The 18090-nt window shown below is 43.0% G+C and overlaps 1 protein-coding gene across 1 annotated transcript in view; it reads left to right on the plus strand.

The window, feature by feature from the left end:
- The window catches only part of PKHD1 (PKHD1 ciliary IPT domain containing fibrocystin/polyductin), a 365190-nt gene that overhangs the window by 149155 nt on the left and 197945 nt on the right, over positions 1-18090 (plus strand). The window contains exons 41-45 of the mRNA XM_072944834.1: positions 2534-2590; positions 2833-2963; positions 11380-11492; positions 12776-12881; positions 17470-17604. Coding sequence (XP_072800935.1) covers positions 2534-2590; positions 2833-2963; positions 11380-11492; positions 12776-12881; positions 17470-17604 — 542 coding nt within the window. The remainder of the gene's footprint in view (positions 1-2533; positions 2591-2832; positions 2964-11379; positions 11493-12775; positions 12882-17469; positions 17605-18090) is intronic.

Here is an 18090-nt window from a genome sequence, read left to right on the forward strand (position 1 = left end):
TAAGTGAAACAAGTTTGTTTAATATTGGCATTCTGGTATAAGACACGTGTTTTTTTATAAGGAATTGTCCTGAAACTTGAATTTCCAATTTGTGCAAACTTTAGCCTCTGATCATTAGAAACAGGTCACAGTTAAAAATTCTCATTGTAAATTTAGTCATCACTGATTGGCTAACTAATCTTCCCCAGCAGGAAACTGCTTGTTGAAGACAGCATTTCAGTTCAGGTTAGTAAATATACAATGGGAGGTTTTAAAATTTATTGTCAGCAATTTTCACAATGATTCAAAGTCATGTGAATATGTCTTTGTACAGTCTCAAACCCGAATGTTGGACAAAGAGTAAAACATGCTGAATTCTGTTCATAGCTCCTCCTCTGGCTTGCTGAAGAGGCCCATATTTCAGAATTTTCTAAATGGTCACCTATATGCACTTTTGTTTCCTAAAGTTCATCCCCCTTGCAATGCCTAGAATTATCCTTAAAAATCTCAGATTGCATCATGTTACTTCTCTCCTTAAAACCCTTTAAGAATTTCTTACTACTCTTAGGATACAATCCAAAATCCTAAATCTTAATTAAAAGACTCCTTCAGTGATTCTGCCTTTATTAACTTCGTACACTTGTCTTGCTCCTGTTCTCTCCCTCTGAACACTAACTACACTGACCTATGTCATTTTAATTCTTTCAAAAGACCATATGCTCTCCTACCTCAGGGCCTTTGCACAGCCCTTTCCCGCCATTCATACCACTCACTCTCCTCCTGTAAGAGTCTCTCCCCCACACTCCCAAGTCAAATTCCTCTGTTTAAGCTCTTTTAGCATTAATTGTTACTTATTGATTTAAAATTATATATCATGTTTCTGATCATCTGATTAACATCTGTTTTACCACCAGATTTCACTTAACACTTAGCACATTAGTGCATTGGAAATATATTTATCTAAAGGAATGAATGTATTAATGAACAAAGGGTCTTTGGTTATATCTGAACAAAAAGCAAATCAGAGGTTTTCACTGAAAGTTAGACTCTGTATTTATATTTCAATAAATTCTGTGATATAACATCAGTGGAAAAATGTGCCTGTTTCACTGAGGACCGATCCATTAAGATAAAAGCTACAAAGATTCTAATCCTGAGAGGGGAACTGTTCAGTGAGAAAATATGGCTCATGTAAACTAACTCCAGCTCTAAAAGGCAAAGAGCTAGGGATGATAGAATGATCAGGTGGAGGAAAATCTTTTGGTTGGGAGAGGACAGCTGCAGAGGAGTCAAGCTAACACATGGAAGGCTGACTTTGTTTATTCTTACTTTAGTTGATGTCAGGGAAAAGCTTGTTGAAACTTGGAGCAGAAATTCAGAAAGGTACCCTAATGGTATTATTTTAGGAGAAAACAGTGATATAGGGTAGGCATTCACTGGGCAAGGAGGAAAACCTACGGGAGGAATTTGGCCTTTGGTGCTTGGATACTGTGAATTGGAGGCTCATGACGTCTACTGCATTGCAGGTGATGGAATTAGAATACCTGTTAATGCATCTTAGATAATGTACTCAATCTATGCTAAACGAGTTTGCAAACCCAGACTCAGGAAATGACGTGGGAAGCCCAGATGCCTGAAGACCTAGAAAATAAGGGGGTCTGTGGGGCTGCTCTGTGTTGATGCCACGTAAGAGGCTGATCTGTCTCTGTAACGTGGCCCATGCTCTTTTATTCTCTTCTATTTCAAACCTCTGGTTTAAGTGTGAGGGTCTCAGTACTGCCCAGCCTGTTCCTCCAGGACAGTCCAGATCTTCTGAGAAAAGTGAGGGGCAGGTAGATGGCTGGTGGCCAGTTTGAACAGGTAGGGGTGTGGCTGGAGCTGACACAGGGGTGTGTGACTCTAGAGACAGTCAGACTCTTCCTAAGAAGTGAAGCAGTAGATCTATTTCTTTGTTATTATTATAATTTTTTTTATTTAAAATGAGCTTCTGTTGCGGGGGAAAGTATAGCTCAGTGGTAGAGTGCATGCTTAGCATACACGGGGTCCTGGGCTCAATCCTTAGTACCTCCATTAAAACAAACAGGGACAGACTGGGAGTTCAAAATTTGTAGATACCAACAGGCATATGCAGAATAGATAAACAAGATTATATGGTATAGCACAGGGAAAGAGATACAGGATCTTGTGGCAGCTCACAGCAAAAACAAATGTGACAATGGATGTATGTATGTTCATGTGTAACTGAAAAATTGTGCTTTACACTGAAATTTGACACAACATTGTAAAATGACTATAACTCAATAAAAATGTTAACAAACAAACAAATAAACAAACTAATTATCCCCCCAAAGGGGGAAAACAGAACAAAATAAAATGAGCTTCTGATCCATGATACTCTAGAACTGAAAAGTTCATGTAAAAGTTCTGTATCTGTCTGGTTCATTGATAAAAACACAAAAACAAGCCACATCAAAAGAAGAAATAGTATTGCAGTGTCCCTCGTTTTCCTGGGTGGCATGAAATGTGACAAGCTGACATGACCTTTTGTTCTCAGGTGCATCTCCCGAGATAAGGCATATCCCTTGGGAGGTCATTCCTGGAGGAGAAAATGGTAAATATGGAAATTGGTTTTCAATCTATTACAATACACTTAAGTTGTCGTGTGCTTTGTGGACAGGCCTGATGGCAGGATGTTGGAGGTCTTCAGTCCGTTGAACATACTGAATGTGATATGGACACATGTACACATATGCTTTGTGAGAACTATGACTGTGTTACTAGAAGTAAGAGTGTTGAGTACATTTTAATTATGGTTTTGAATTCCTGGGTTTATTTGATCTTTTCTGAAATTAGACTGGTCAGAACAAGGAAATGTGATAAGAAACAATGTGATCATCGATGTCTCTGGCGCCGAGGGGCTCTCCAGTCCTGAAATGTTGGCACCCTCTGGTATCTACATCCGTGATCCCACCAATGTTGTGGAGGTAAGATCTTCAGCTCCTCCAGGAAGGTCAGAGCTGAGAGGGATAAAATTCACTCCAAAAGTTATCCGGGCGGCAGTGTCAGTGATGTGGTATAAAACGTTTCCTTGCTGCGTGTTGGCAGTGAGAAACTCCTTTATGATATTGGGTTAAACGCTTCCTTAGGATAAATGCAGTCAGTTCTCTCTGTGAACGCTCTCTGGAGCCATATCTAGATGAAATGAAACAAAGTAGATATTGATGATTTTCTGGTCATTTAGACTAACGCAAACTAAAATGTCTTCCTGAGCTATCTGCGACAGTTGCTGAATTTGGTCTCAATTCCAATAATTACTTATTAAATCTTCAAGTTACTCTACTGATGTGGTCATATGGTTGCTCTTTAAGAGTGTCCAAAACTGAGGGTCAGCCAAGTCATGAGATGTATGAGATCGTGTCAGATTCCAGGATGAGCAAAGTACAGTTGACCCTCGAACAACACAGGTTTGAACTGCCCAGGTCCACTAATACGTGGATTTTTTCAATAGCAAATACTACACTGTCACACTGTCTGCGGATAGTTGAATTCACCGATGGGGAATCATGGACACGGAGGAACTGCACATGTAGACGATGAACTATAAATTATATGCAGATTTTTGACTGCATGGAGGGTCAACCCCCATAACCCCTGTGTCATCCAAGGGTCAACTGTCCACTCTGACAGCCTTGGTTTTTACCCTATTGTTTAGTACAATTTAACATTTCTTTTCCTTGCTGAATTTATCTCTAAACACTTTAAGAAATTAATTTTTCTGGTAGCTTAACCATAGATCTGTGAATGAGGAATTGCATCAGAATAGTAGGATAGCTTAGTGTCTCCCTTTCCAATCATTTTGTCCCATGGGCCGTCTATGAAAGGGTTAAGGGCCTCACTCTTCAGTATGGTCCTCTGAGGATCTGCTGTGTCATGACAATTTTGCCAAGTTTCTGAGGAACTCAGAGAATGAACGTCTCTCTCTCTCTGATCATCTGTTTTTAATTACCTTCAGCTGAATAACCCCTAATGAAAGTCTTGGTTATCTCCTCAAGCCTCCTCCAGACTTTTAATTATGTTTCTTCCAAGCACAGCATTTACTATTTTAGGTGCCTAATAGGGGCCGCTAATATGCCAGTGAAGAAGGGAGGCAGAACCCCATGGACTGAAGGAAACTAAACTCTAGACCCGGTGCAGGGACAGCGACATTTAACTCGCTGGCGACCACAGGGCCTGCTGCGAGCTATGCCAACAAGCTCTGGGGACTAAGGGACTTGGATAGCATAGTCTTGGCTCCTTTGAAATACCTGGAAGAAAGTAGACCCTCAAGGTTTCTCAGCTCACCTTCCTGCACGAGGCTGGAAGGTATCTAAATCCCACACTGAATGCCAGCAATGCCGCCTGGCATGGCTTCTCTGGGTAGTGCGTCTCCAGGGTGGGCGTCCAGGCTGCTGGCTGATCATAAGAAATGAGGCGGCTGTCAGTGCAGACAACCAGAGGGCCACCCACGAGCTGGTAGGTCACCTGAGCCTTGCAGGCTGACCGTGGAACAGTGCCCAGTCAGCTATGACAAAATTGAGCCCAAAACAAGCTCTTTGTTCCCGGTTAGACGCCTCCCATTTCCATTCATTTACTTTCTCCCTCTTATGCCCACTTGACAGAATTGGAAACAAAGTTCCATGCATGTGTTTTGAGAATGAGGTTTTAGTCCAAGGTGGTGATGTAGGTTCCGTAAGTACATTTATCAGGTCTCTATCTGACATTTTGTCTTCGATGATCTTCAAATTCTGTGGTTCTCTTTTCATTAGCTTATTGGCTCTTAGACCCTAGGTCAGCACCTGACATGTAGTAGTCGTTCAATAAAAATTAATTCAATATGATGAATGAATGAATGAAGGTAGGTATAATTCCATAATCAAAGAATGGGGTGGGGGAAGAAAGAGGAAAAGAAAGCATAGATTCCACAATCCTGCAATCATTTTGATGATTGAAAAATCAGCAGTGTTGTCTGTATCAGCATTCTGACACCGTGGAGGTCGTCCCTCGGTGTTAACCTGTGCACAGTCCGCTCTAGGTCTCCAGCCGTGCCACTGCTGTTCTGCGGTGCCGTCTCTCTCTCGTGTTCTCTTGTCTGGAATGTGCCACAACCAAGGACTTTTTTGGCCAGTGCGCTGCAGGCTGCACAAATCCCGGGCTGAACCTTCATTCAGCAGATATAATATTTTTTGGTGCCCTGGGCCAGTAGCTCTGGGCTGATCTGTAACCCCCAGCAGTCCTCAGCCTTCTCCTCTGGTTCAGAGGCATCCAGGCTTTCTCTTCTGGCCTTTTTCCTTCATGATATGGATCTCGGCATTTGGGGATGCTGCCTGTTCCTGAATCATCTGTAGGGGCGTCACCGCAGCCTTTCTGAGGGGCTTAGCCACCGCGACTGTGCGGCGGGCGAGGGGTTGGAGCGTCGTGGGAGAGTAGTTCTCTTTCTCCTTTGGGTCTGCAGTCTCCTGGGCCAGCACCTTGGCTTGCAGTTCTTTTTGCATAACTGGGAATACGTGTTCAAAAAAAATCAGGAACTTCTCTTGACCCTTTGTGCCAGTGAAGGTCCTTTCAGTCACTGAGCGATTAGTAAGTTAGTGTTTGTTAAGTGTGTCCTACGTGCATGACACAGAGTACTTTGAAAAGTATATTTTAGAAATATATCTTCACTCCAAAGGGATAGTAAGGAGGTGACAACAGTGACGGGGGTGGTGTGTGCGTGTGTGTGTTTGTGCGTGTGTGTGTGTGAGATGAGGAACAGAAAGAGGAGCGGTGGAGACACCTGCCCTCCTCCGGGGTTGTTCTGATGTTCAAGAGACAGATGTTCCTTACTGTGAGGAACCATCTCATGTGTGGTGGCTTTTCTGTCCTGCTCTGTGAGGGGTTCAGAGTTGAACTGCCCCCAAAGGAGATGGAACCAAGGACATCTGGCAGGTCCTCAGGTTTTGTGACCCTTTCTCCTGCCTTGCTTTTCAGTTTTCTTGCAGTTTGGCAGAGTATTTTTTTTAAAGCCACTGTATTACGAGGATTCACTAAGATTTTTCTTTTTTTTAAAATCTTTTAATTTTGAAATAATTTTAGACTCAGAAGTTGCAAAAAAACAAAACAAAACAAAACAGAGTTCCTGTGTGTCCTTCCTTCAGTGGTAACATAATCATAACCATTGCCACAGAGCAAGAGCAAAGTGACATTGGAACAATATTACAGGAGAATGACATCAGGACAGTCCCACCAGGAAAGTGACATTGAGATAGTCCTACCAAGCAAGTGACATCAGGGCAATACTATTAAGTAAACTAAAGCCCTTGCTTAGACTTGATGGTGACCTAATCCTAGCCACTGGGCAACTAGCCCAGAAAGCCTAAACTGCCTCTTCTATATACACACATTGACCTTGAAATCTCTGGCCTGGCGGGCAGGCGGGAAGAAACGGAAGTGATCCTTAATTAGGTCTCTGCAGTGATTTGTGCTTGTATGTTGTCCCCCAGTCGTCCTGACCCAAAGCCTAGGACCAAAAGCTCTGCCCAGTGCATGGAATTCACCTTGGCTCCCGGTCCTCAGTTCAGTCACCTTCAACCCCGCCTGTACAGGGGGATTTCAAATGTGATATTCCTTTTTAGTCTTCACAGTCACAAGTGCGCTGCCTGCCTCCCTGCCCAGGGTGCCGCTGAGCTAAGTCCAAGGGCAGTTTCTCATAGAAGCAAAACCTGAGCTTTGTGCCTTCTTGCTGGTGAGGACTCAGTGTGATGTTCCTGTTGGAGTGTCCGAGGGCCTTGGGGTACCCCTTGCATCCTCCTTAGATGGGCGTTGCCATGCTTTCCAGCAACAGATCGGTGGTGGTCCCTGCGTGCGGCACCTGTGGCATCCGGACCACTTCGATTCCAGGCTGTCTCCCCTCCGCTCTCGAGCATCCGCGGCTCTAACTCCTTCATGGCGTTTCCCGGTCATCCGTCCAGATGCTTCATCTTTCCAGTAGACATAATCTGTGTCGACCTCGGGTTGGGAGGTCTTTGCTCTCAACCAGCGAGGGACTGTCCCCTCCCAAAGCTCCAGAATATCCCATGTGTCTGTGAGCATTGAGAATTTCCCAGGACCTGATCCCTGTGTAGGACAGCCAGTGGAAAAACTCTGAAGACCAGCACTTTGGAAACATTCATTTAATTTGAGGCGAATTTGTTCTGGTTTGTAAATCAATTTTGTAAGGAATTCTGTGTTTCAAGGCCACTCTCAGCTCCCCAGCTCTCCCTACGCAATAGCTAATGTATATTTAAGAGCTGCCTGAAGGGTTAACTCACTTTTTTTTAAGTGACTATAGATGCACACCTCAAGGAGCTGGCTTACATGGGCAGTTAATTTCTTTCTGGAATTTCTCCTGCTTGAATGACCATAATACATCGGTTTCCGCAAAGAATTGATTTCCACACAAAATTCCCTACTTGCCTTAAACCCTTCCCCAGCAGCCGCGGGCAGCCCGCGTACCGACGTGGTTCCTCCTCATGAGTGACTTCTGGCATACCCGATTGGGGTGGAGAGTGAAAAGAGCTGGGGAGTAGTGTGATCCAACTGCTCAAGCGCTTCTTTCATAAGTGAGCCCGATCGGCTGACAGAAGATGAAGTCGCAATATCCTGCCCGGTGATAAAAGCGCTTGGAAAGCCTTTATGTGTGATCACTCAGGTGCTCCACAAATACGCACAACACCTGGGCAAGTGATTCAACAAATCTATTCATTTGCTCGAAATACAGGCTCTCTGAGCCCCTGTCTGACCAAGGTGATGGATAAGGATGAAGCCCTTGGATTATATTCCGAAAATGTTTGAATCTCTTCCTGCCTGGTAGAGCCTTGGTGATGAATTAGCATTTCATTGGTAATGAAACAGAGGTGTACATCCGAGGGAGGTGATCGCGGGTAGCCGCCAGTGCCTCTTTGGTTTGCATGCTTGCAGAAAAGGTGAGCGTCCCTCACCCTCAGCTCTTACACACGCATGGCCTTTCCCATGGCTCACGGGTGTGGAAGAGTCCCAGCCACCAATGCAGGCGATGTGGGTGGTGGGGCTTCACAGGTGCTGCCTGAGGAAGGTCCCAGTTATGTAATCGGAACTAAGAATCAACAGCCGTGTTACTTCCTTGTGTTTCTATGAAGGCTGAAGAGATACACTGGGCTCTTGTATTTGCCAACCCAGTGACAATGATTCTTCCAAAGCTGAGAATCAGGGGCATGTGTCTTCTCTTCTAGCATGGAAATGGAGCTAACTGATTCGATGCTAATAAGCGTTTCTTTGGGGAGTGCCTTCCTGGTAGAAACTGTCAAAGTATTGCTTTGTAATTAACCGTGTTTTTGTATTGAGGTTGGTCTTTCCATTAGATTTGGGGATGGGCTACTGGAAGGTGGGGATGGGCTGTTTCAAGAACGAGTGTAGACTATAGACCAGGGTTTTTTTTAACCATGCTAGGATTAGTGTTTGGGGCCATGTGATTCTTTATGGTGAGAGGCCGTCTTATGTATTACAGTATCCTTCGTCTTCATCCACTTTATGCCAGTAGAAGCCCTCTCTCCCCTCACTTGTGACAACCAAAACTGTCTCCAGAGATTTCCAAATGCTCTCTGGGGAACAGCATCGCCCCGTCTGACAACCGCAGCTCCAGACTCTGCCACCCCAATATAACTGGAGCCTTAGAGATGGTCCAGGTTCTCTGACGTCATATTAGCATCTCGAATAGTATTTCAGCTTCCTAGTCAGTGATATGCCACGTGGTGAGACATGATTAAAATTTTAAATAGCCTCAGGAAATTGAAGAGGTGCTCAGAATTCAAAATAACGAAGTGCAGTAGAGAATGGGCCACGAGTTCAAAGAGAAAGAAGACGTTCTGGAACTGAATGAGAGAGGAGGTACGGCTGGTGGGTGACAAGTCCCCAGGATGAGAGAGCCGCAGTGCCCGCAGTGATGGATGGGCTGATGTCGGGAGCAGCGCTGGCCCTTGTATCAGCGCATGCTGGCGCCCCTAGCCAGGTTCTGGTTGCTGCCCGCCGGCCAGGCTTCTCATCTCGGGGTAAACTCTGATCCTCACTCACACCTCCTCTGGGGCTGGGGCCCTGGCTCTTCCTCTCACATGAGCCAGGAGTTGAGTAGTGTTGGTTTTTAAAACATCCTGTTTCCGTTTTTCTTCTGTATTGACTTTGCTTCGTTCTGAGTGCATATGTGTGCGTGTAAGTCTGTGTGTCTGTGTGAGTGTGCACACGTGGGTGTTCCTAGTGGAACACGTGGCCATCCCTGAGAGGAAGAGGCTTTGTAAAGTCCTCTTGTACCATCAATGAAACTAAATAGTTCCTTTTTTTTTAAATTTAACTCTGACGGGGCTCCTATGTTTTTATTTGCTAAATCTTGCTTCTCTACCCTGGGTGCACACTAAAGTTTAAGGAACTATTCTCGCAAGACACATGGCATAGTCCCACCAAACCCTGGATAGAGGCCACTAGGGCACTGAAGTGCTGTTTTATAGAAAGATACTGAACATTGCGGTGCATGTGTCTTTTCGAATTAGAGTTCCCCCCCGGATATAGGCACAGGACTAGGATTGCTGGATCCTACAGTGAGTATATTTTTAGTGTTTTGAGGAAACTCCATACTGTTTTCCATGATGGCTGCATCAAGCTACATTCCCACCAACAGTGTAGGCGGGGATAAATTGGGGGTTTGAGATGTGCAGATACTAACTACTATGAATAAAATAGATAAACAATAAGTTTCTACTGTGTAGCACAGGGAACTATAGTTCAGTAGCTTGTAGTAACTTATAATGAAAAATAATATGAAAAGGAACATATGTATGAATATGTATGACTGACACATTATGCTGTATATCAGAAATTGATACAGCATTGTAAACTGACTATACTTCAATTAAAAAAAAGGAAAAAGGGCAATAAAAGAGAGAAAGATATGGAACGCCTTGTTGGGCTGTGCTGTGTCACAGTCCTTCCTGCTCCCCATTCTCTCTTCTGTGCCCTGAGGCCAGTGTTCAGGATGAACTGTCCTAGTCCTGCGCGGTCTGCTCCTGGGAGACAGATGCTCACAGAGAGGACACCCATCATCCTTTTTCTCACACCAGCCAGACCACGTCAGACCCCCAGGAGGTCAGGGATGAACCACATGGAATCATCTGGGGCTCCCTTTACCCCTGTCATACAAGGGCTGAGGCTGCCTTGGGCATCCTGTTCCCTGACTTCTCCTCCCTGGTAGACGTGGGAGAGGACAGGTGCCCACAAGTACAGAGGAAGTGGTCCAGCATCCTGCTCTGTCGGCCCTTCATCCCTTCCACTCCAACAGAATCAATTACTTTACTGCCTGGATCTAAGAGGTTACAAATTCAAATGCCTATAAGAACCAGCCAGGTATCACAAATAAATGGAGCAGGGAGGGTGGGGACGATGGCAAAGTAATCCCTCATCCAAGAGAGCAGGTGCTTCTTAGCTCAGCTGATCTATGCCTACCCCGCAGGAATGGGGCTCAGTATTTGAAAAGAAAAAGACCCTAAGTCTGAGTTTGTATATCAAGTCTCCTGATTTTGAAATGTTGGCATCAGTAAAAAATTAGAAACATTGGGTATGCCAAGCAAAGTACCTCTGTGTACAATATTACACTCTAGGGAGTTGGTTTTCTACTCTGTCGTAAAGTGTCTTGCATAGTGATGAATATTTGTAGATACTTCTTCGAATTTATAAAGATTATCTCATTGGGTTCAGTCTGAGCAGAATTAAAGCCCCAAACTCGTACCATCGGATGGAGAATTTAGGTTTTATATAAACATATAAAATACATTAAATTGTTTAGCTGGTCCTATAAAGAGATATCAGGTGATTAAAATGGTCTAATTGGGACAAGAGGACCTGGAGGAGATTCGAGTTGTATTTGAACTCAGCCACTGTGCCTCAGAACTCAGGCACGGCTGGTGCAGTCCCTGGCTCTCACTGGTTTGTTCAGTCAAATCATTGACTTGCTCAAAGGATCAGGAAGAAACCCTTTGCGTACACTTGGCTGTAGGTCTGCCTTTGCCCCTCTTATTCTTCATACACCAAAGAGGGGACCTTAGGTGAGGTGATGCAAGTAAGCCTCTGACCGTGGTAGCTTCCAAGGATGTTTTAACGTGAGACACCAGCTATTGAGGTGGATAAATGGCAGTCCAGTTGAATTGCCTGGATGAAGAGGAATGAGCGTATTTGCCTGGGGTGCGGGAAGGGAAGAGTGAATGAGTTCATAAAAACATCAGTAGACCTTGACAGGAAGTGAATGCAAAAGCAGAATGACCACGGGTAAGAGTCTTTCCTGCCGGCAGCCTTACTGGATATGGACAAACTGTGCCTTAATTTCTGTAGGGAAACAGCGTGTGTGCTGCTGGTTATGGCTACTTCTTTCATCTTGTGACCAACCAGACGTCCCGAGCGCCACTTCTCTCCTTTACCCGCAATAGCGCACGTTCTTGTACCAGGTAACTTTGGGGAAATTCATCCGTATTTTGGGTGTAAGGCTTATGGTTTAACTTTTTTTTTTTGGTACGGCACTCACAGAGAGGGTTGTATCATGTTTGGCATCCATGTGAGATTTGATGGTGGGCCTGAGCGAGCATTTTGGATCACGAGGTTGGTGGTGAAGGGAGGGGAAAGAGAGAGGTCACCTGAGAGGGCATGGGACAGAGCGCACCTTGGGCGGCCAGAGGAGAATTCAATGGGGAGATGGATTAAATTTCCAGGAGACTGGGGACAACTGGGAGGCTAGAGCACCCGGGCTGGTGGGCTGAATGGGGAGCTGAGGTTTGGAGAAGAGGCTCTTTGCCTGTGAGCTGCACACTGAGAGGTGAGAAGCGCCTGCTTCAAAGTCTTTGTTACATAGAGGACAAGGTCATCTTCTAAGAGCAAGGGCTGGGAAACATGGTGGGAACACGGGAAAAATCTGGGCCCTAGAATCTTTCGGGCTGTTTCAAATCCGGACTTTGTCTGAGTAAATTGTGTGTGTGTGTATGTATGTTTTTTTTTTTAAGAGAGTCAAATCCCTTCTTTGTAAAGCAGGGACAGATCTATATTGAAAGTTTGATGTGAAAATCAGAGATGACTTACATAATGCACCTATGAGAACACCTATAGTAGGAACTCAATAATCAGTATCAATAATGATGATTATAATTATGATGATAACAGTAAAATCATCCTTCAGGGATGGGAAGTGATAAGGAGTCAGGAATAAGGGTTGAGCACGATGGCTGTGCCATGAAGTGCCGGCTGAGGCTGGGGTTAGTACATGCGTCATGAAATTACTCCTAAGATTATGAAGTTTTTATCGGGTAGCTCTCAGCAGCCCTGGAATGGGAGGGAAGAACGCCACTGTGGTGGGAATTTCAGGGAGAACGGAAGTTGGAGGGATCCCGGGTGCTGGCACTTCCCCAGCAAGGGGGAGGGTCTAGAATAAACCAATGGAAGCACAGGGATGGTGCTCTGGGTGAGGTGAAAGTGTGTGGGCTCCTAGGTGAGTCTGGAAGGGCTGACAGAATGGAATGGGGCCATGGCTGTCTGCATCCTGCTGAGATCCAGGAGCAGGTCACGGAAGGTGACAGAAGGACAGGCGGGGGGATGGCAGTGACGGCCAGAGAGAAGGTCACAGGTGTCATCTCCACTCTCCCTTGTACAGTACCTTTATGTTTATATTTGCCAAGGAGAAAAAGTGAGACATTGGAAATGCAGAAATTGGCTAAATTTCACTCTCGATTTTTCCTCCTAGGTGTGGTCTCTTTGTCTACCCTAAATTTCAGCCACCGTGGGATCCTTGCGCTGGCCCCGCCCTGTTCCAAAATTTCACGGTTTGGGGAAGCGCAGGAGGTGCCCAGGTGCGTTGGTTTAATTTTTTTTGTTGTTGTTAGAACCAGTTTGTTTTCTCATGGCGATGTATTACGCGTATCTACTTAAAGGGGGATGGTTTGCTGCTGAGGGAAGGCATGCCACGTTATCACGGCTGTAAGGAGCCAACAGCAGCGCAGCTGCGAGGGAGATAGTTGCTGAGTGAACAGTTTCCTAGTCAGTAGCGCAAGGTTAGTTCACGTCCTCTGCAGCTACTTTTCAGCAGCTCTAGTAGGGAACAACAGAATCGTAGAGATTTACAACCACAAAGGATGATAGAGGTTTTCTAATCTTTCCACTCACATGCTCACTTATAGAGGAGAAAACTAAGGCACGGAGAGTAAAGGGATTTGCCAGCGTTCACACAGTTAGCAACACAATTGGGTGCAGAATTCAGATCCAGATGCTGTACACCTGATGTCCTAAATAGTATGTGCTTCAGTCTTAAGGAAAAGCGCTGTCCATCATTGGAACACAAAAAAATTCCAGCTCAAGGTGGCGTTCTTAGCTTTATCAATGGGTCACATTTTTTTTCTGTTTTCCTTGAAAGGGAAAAGTGTTCACTTTCAATCATTTGCTTTTTATTATCTCACTGATTTCTTTTAAGAAGGCTTTGCATGCTAACTATTACCAACAACATTCACAGATTCTCCAGGGCCACTGTTTGCCGCTACACAGAGAACACTGCAGACATTTGGTCTCTGCCACATAGAAAAATGGAGCCTAAGATACACAGAGAAGGAATATGTCTATAGGGCTTTCAGAAAATAGGAGAAAAACATAGAATTAAGTCGCATTAAGAAAGTTAGGGATTTATTTCACATTTCCAACATGAGGAAAACAATTTTGGATGGGGAAAACCCCAAAATATAAAATTGGGTTAGCTAACACACAGAAGTGCTGTTGCATTAAGTATTTTGTTCTCATTAAATTTGATAAAGTACTTTGTTTCCCAGAAGCACTATTAATATAGGGGTAACGAATACAGCAGAAACGTTTGTTGACTGCCCTTTTCTGCAGAGAAGCAATTCACGCCTTGCAGAGGCTTAAGCTCTGTCTCCATGCTCTTGAATGGCTTTATTTTAGAGGAAATAACCTCATAAAATGAAAATATTAAAAGATGATCATTAAAGTTAGTTTTCTCAAGCTCTGCCATTAGCTGTGTTAAACCCATAAAAGAAAAAGTCGATCCTTAAAGCTCGGACCCTGGCACACTCCGGTGTTAGCAATCAGAAAGTTCAAACAATAAAAATGCTTCTGGAACTTAACACTTTAAAATTTAAAAAGTTACTTCCTCCAAAAAAAAAAATCTAAGAACAAAGAGTAATGGAAGAAGACTTATACTTCTTTATGTCAAAAGTCACTACAAGGCAGTTATAATCAAGACTGTCGTATGGGCACCAGAATAGAAATATAGATCAGTGGAAGGGAACTGAGGGTCCAGAAATAAACGCATATATCTCCAGTCCACTGACTTTTGCCAAGGATGCCAAGACTGAGGGAGAGAGTAGTCGTCTCAACACATGGTGCCGGAACAACAGAGAGCCACGTGCAAAAGAATGATATTGAATCCTTACTGCATACTATTTACAAAAATTAACTCAAAAACCTAAAAGTTAGAGCAAAAACTAGAAAACTGTTAGAAACAAAGAAAGGGTAAATGCTCATGACCTTGGATTTAGGAAAGATTCCTTAGGTATGACATCAAAAGAAAAAGAGATAATTTGGACTTTATCAAAATTAAAAAAATTTATGCTTCATAGGACCCCATCAAGAAAGTGAGAACACAGCCTACAGAACGAGAGACAATATTTGCAAATCATATAGCTGATACGGGACTTGAATCTAGAATATGTGAAGAACTCTTACACTTCAACAAAAAGACAGATAACCTAATTTAAAAATGAGCAAAGGGTCTGAGTAGAAATTTCTCCAGAAAACATACACAAATGGCCAACAAGCCTATGAAAAGATGTTCAACATAATCAGTTATTGGAGAAATGCCAGTCAAAACCACAGTAGGATATGCCTTCAAACCCACCAGGATGGCTAGAATTAAAACGATAACAAGTATTGGCAAAGATGTGGAGAAATCAGAACCTTTGTGCATCCCTGGTGGGAATTTTAGATGGTCTAGATGCTTTGGAAAACAGTCTGGAAGTTCCCCAAATGATTAAACATAAAGATACCAAATGATCCATCACTTCTGCTTCTAGGCGTATATCCAAGAGAATGAAAACATATATACACACAGAAAAACATACACAAATGTTTATTGAAGCATTATTCATAATAGTCGAAACATGAAAACACCCCAGATATCCACCAATAGATGAATGGATGAATATAGTGTGGTCTATCAATCCAATGGAATATTATTCTGCCACAAAAAAGGAATTAAGGCCGATACATGGATGAACCTTGAAAACAATATGCTAAGCTAAAGAAGCCAGTCATCAAAAACCACGTGGATATGATTTTACTCATAGGAAGAGTCCAGCATAGGGACCTCTACAGAGACAGAAAGATTAGTGGTGGCTCAGGCTAAAGACTGTGGGGATTTCTTCTTGAAGTGAAAATGTTCTACAATTGACTGTGGTGATGGTTGCATATTCTCTGTGAATATATACTAAACCCTTTCAATTGTAAACTCTAAATAGGTGAATTGTATGATATGTGAATTGTATCTTAGTAAAGCTGTTTAAAAAACACCAAAGGTGACCTCCTACGTACATAGCCATACAACTCTCAAATGCTCCCAGTTCCCTATCTGGGTGACTTTTGCCAAATCCCTGATTTTTCGTTGTCTCATTCATAAAATGGACATAGTAATAGTACCTAGAGGATAAGTTTTGAGAGTTAAATAAGTGCCTGCAGGTAAAATGCCCAGAGGGATACCTGGGTCTTCATAGGTGCAGATTGGCAGGGGCTCTTATGATGGTTGTTAGTAAGCAGGCTGGGGTGGTGATAGGTCAATGGTGATAATGGTGCCCCTGGAATCTACAACATTGAGACGTGTCTTCTTCATCATCAAAAAGTACCTTGTATTTAAATTTCATATGCTTCCATTATTAGACATATCTAGTGTGTTTTGTATTCTGGGCATTAGATACACGTGTCACCTGTGCAGATACTTGAACTGAACATTTCATTAGGTAAAATTCCTATTGATTATAAACATAGATTTATATCTATGTGATGAGACTGGTAGCTAAAATTTTTGGATATTTTGTTATTTAATCATCTTAATAATATTTGGAGGAGGTGCACCATGATTGTCTTGTGTTTGTAGATAAGAAAATTCTCCAGGCAGAGGACAGAATACTTGCTAAAGTCACACAGTAAGAATTGCTGGATTCCAACTCAGGCAAGCTGATGCTTCCCTACGTATGTTAAGAATTGAAAAAAATACCCTCTCCTGACCATGTCTCCTAAATGCACAGCAGTTCTTTTAGACGAGAGGAGAGGGATGAGAACACATTGTGAAAGCAGTATTCACACCACAAATAGGGGTTCTCTGTTACTGTGTTGGTTTCCTTTTAAAATTACCAGGCTCTCTCGCTAATGCGAGGCGTTAGCTGTTTCTGAATATGAGTCTATTTACCAGAACTTGGGCTGACGCCTATAATTCAGTAACAACTGTTGTCAAGTTATCAGTTTAGATCATACCTGTTTTGTTTACATAAACCTTCGTGTCTTCAAAGATCTATCATTTTATAAAAGCTGTCAGAAATGCAAGCTATTCAGTTCTTGAAAATTCAAGCACAAAGACTGATTGACAGGTAGAAGCATGAGACTACGGTAAATCAAGGCCACCTTGGCCATAATTAATAGGAAACTTCCACTTTAAGACATGAACGTAAACATGACCCTATTTAATAAATAAAGGGATGGCTGTGTGAGGTTAATGGCTAGTCCTGACCTCCACTCTGATTTTAAGGATGGTTGAACTGAGGCCCAGGAGAAGTTAAATGCCTTGCCCAGGATCACATAATTAGTTAACACCAGTGCTAGGTGAAAACCAACAGCTCTGTCCCCCAAACTAGAGTGATTCTTTCGGCTCTAACAAGCTCTTTTCGTTAATACTTGATCCTTGTTTGGGGCCACTAACACAAGTTGTCATCAGTATACATGCATAGAACGTATTTTGAGTCTGTAGTCATGCTGAATCACTTATTTCCTATTTGCAATTGTCCGACGATATTAGTTAACATCTACAACGCTGAGGAAAATGATCAGTCCTGGAGTTCTGGGATGCTCTGTTTTTCTCCATTAATCTTGTGTGATTTGACTGTTGTGAGCTTATTTTAGATACGTGAAAAATTCACACTGACCTTTTTAATACATCAGTTGTTAGGAGGAGAATTGAAAAGTATGGAGGGGATGTTACCAAAGGGGACTAGTTAGTGCTGACCTCACGGCAATTTTGGGGACACCTGTACTGATCCTGATGGACAAAAGCTTGTAAATATGGTATCGCATGCTTATTTAAACTTAATAATTAAAGAAGCTGCAGGAAGTCTGTGAGAAAAGGCGAGCCTCAGACCACTGACATAACATATGCTGTTATTTTTATAGATTTTTAGAAGTAGCAATCTTCACCTGAAAAACTTCCAGGTTTATGCATGCAGAGATTTTGGAATTGACGTCTTGGAAAGTGATGCGAATACTTCAGTCACTGACAGCTTGTTACTTGGTCATTTTGCTCATGAGGTAAGTGACTTAGTATGATTGTGTTGTAGATTGCCCATCAGAACAGAATCATATGTGCTGGGCCCCCTGGTGATCCAGGATATGTCATTTTAGTAGCGTTCTTTAGTGAATCTTGTTTTTAATTGGTAAAAGTTGGAGGAGCTTTTCATTTGTAAGAATGGTGATACTTATGATAAAATTCCATACACAAGAGTTCAATGTTATGAGTCTGTATAAATCATGAACCCCCCGAGTAGCTTGCAGAATTCTTACTTGGTTGTAATTAAGCATTATTATCTGTACCGATTATCCGTACCAATCCAAACCTGGTTCAATAATAAACCTAATAATTTTAGGTTAATTTACTCTAACCTCACAAGAAATATGAAATAGCTTGATTCCATATTGTCTTTGTGCATCTGTGGTTTGTCAAGTTTCGGCATCAACATTTTGTCCATAGGGTTTTTATTCTATTTAGGGTCTCTCCCAGAAAAAGAGGTGACATAA

This window comes from Vicugna pacos, chromosome 20 (genome assembly GCF_048564905.1).
Source record: "Vicugna pacos chromosome 20, VicPac4, whole genome shotgun sequence".
Classification (NCBI taxonomy): Eukaryota; Metazoa; Chordata; class Mammalia; order Artiodactyla; family Camelidae; genus Vicugna; species Vicugna pacos.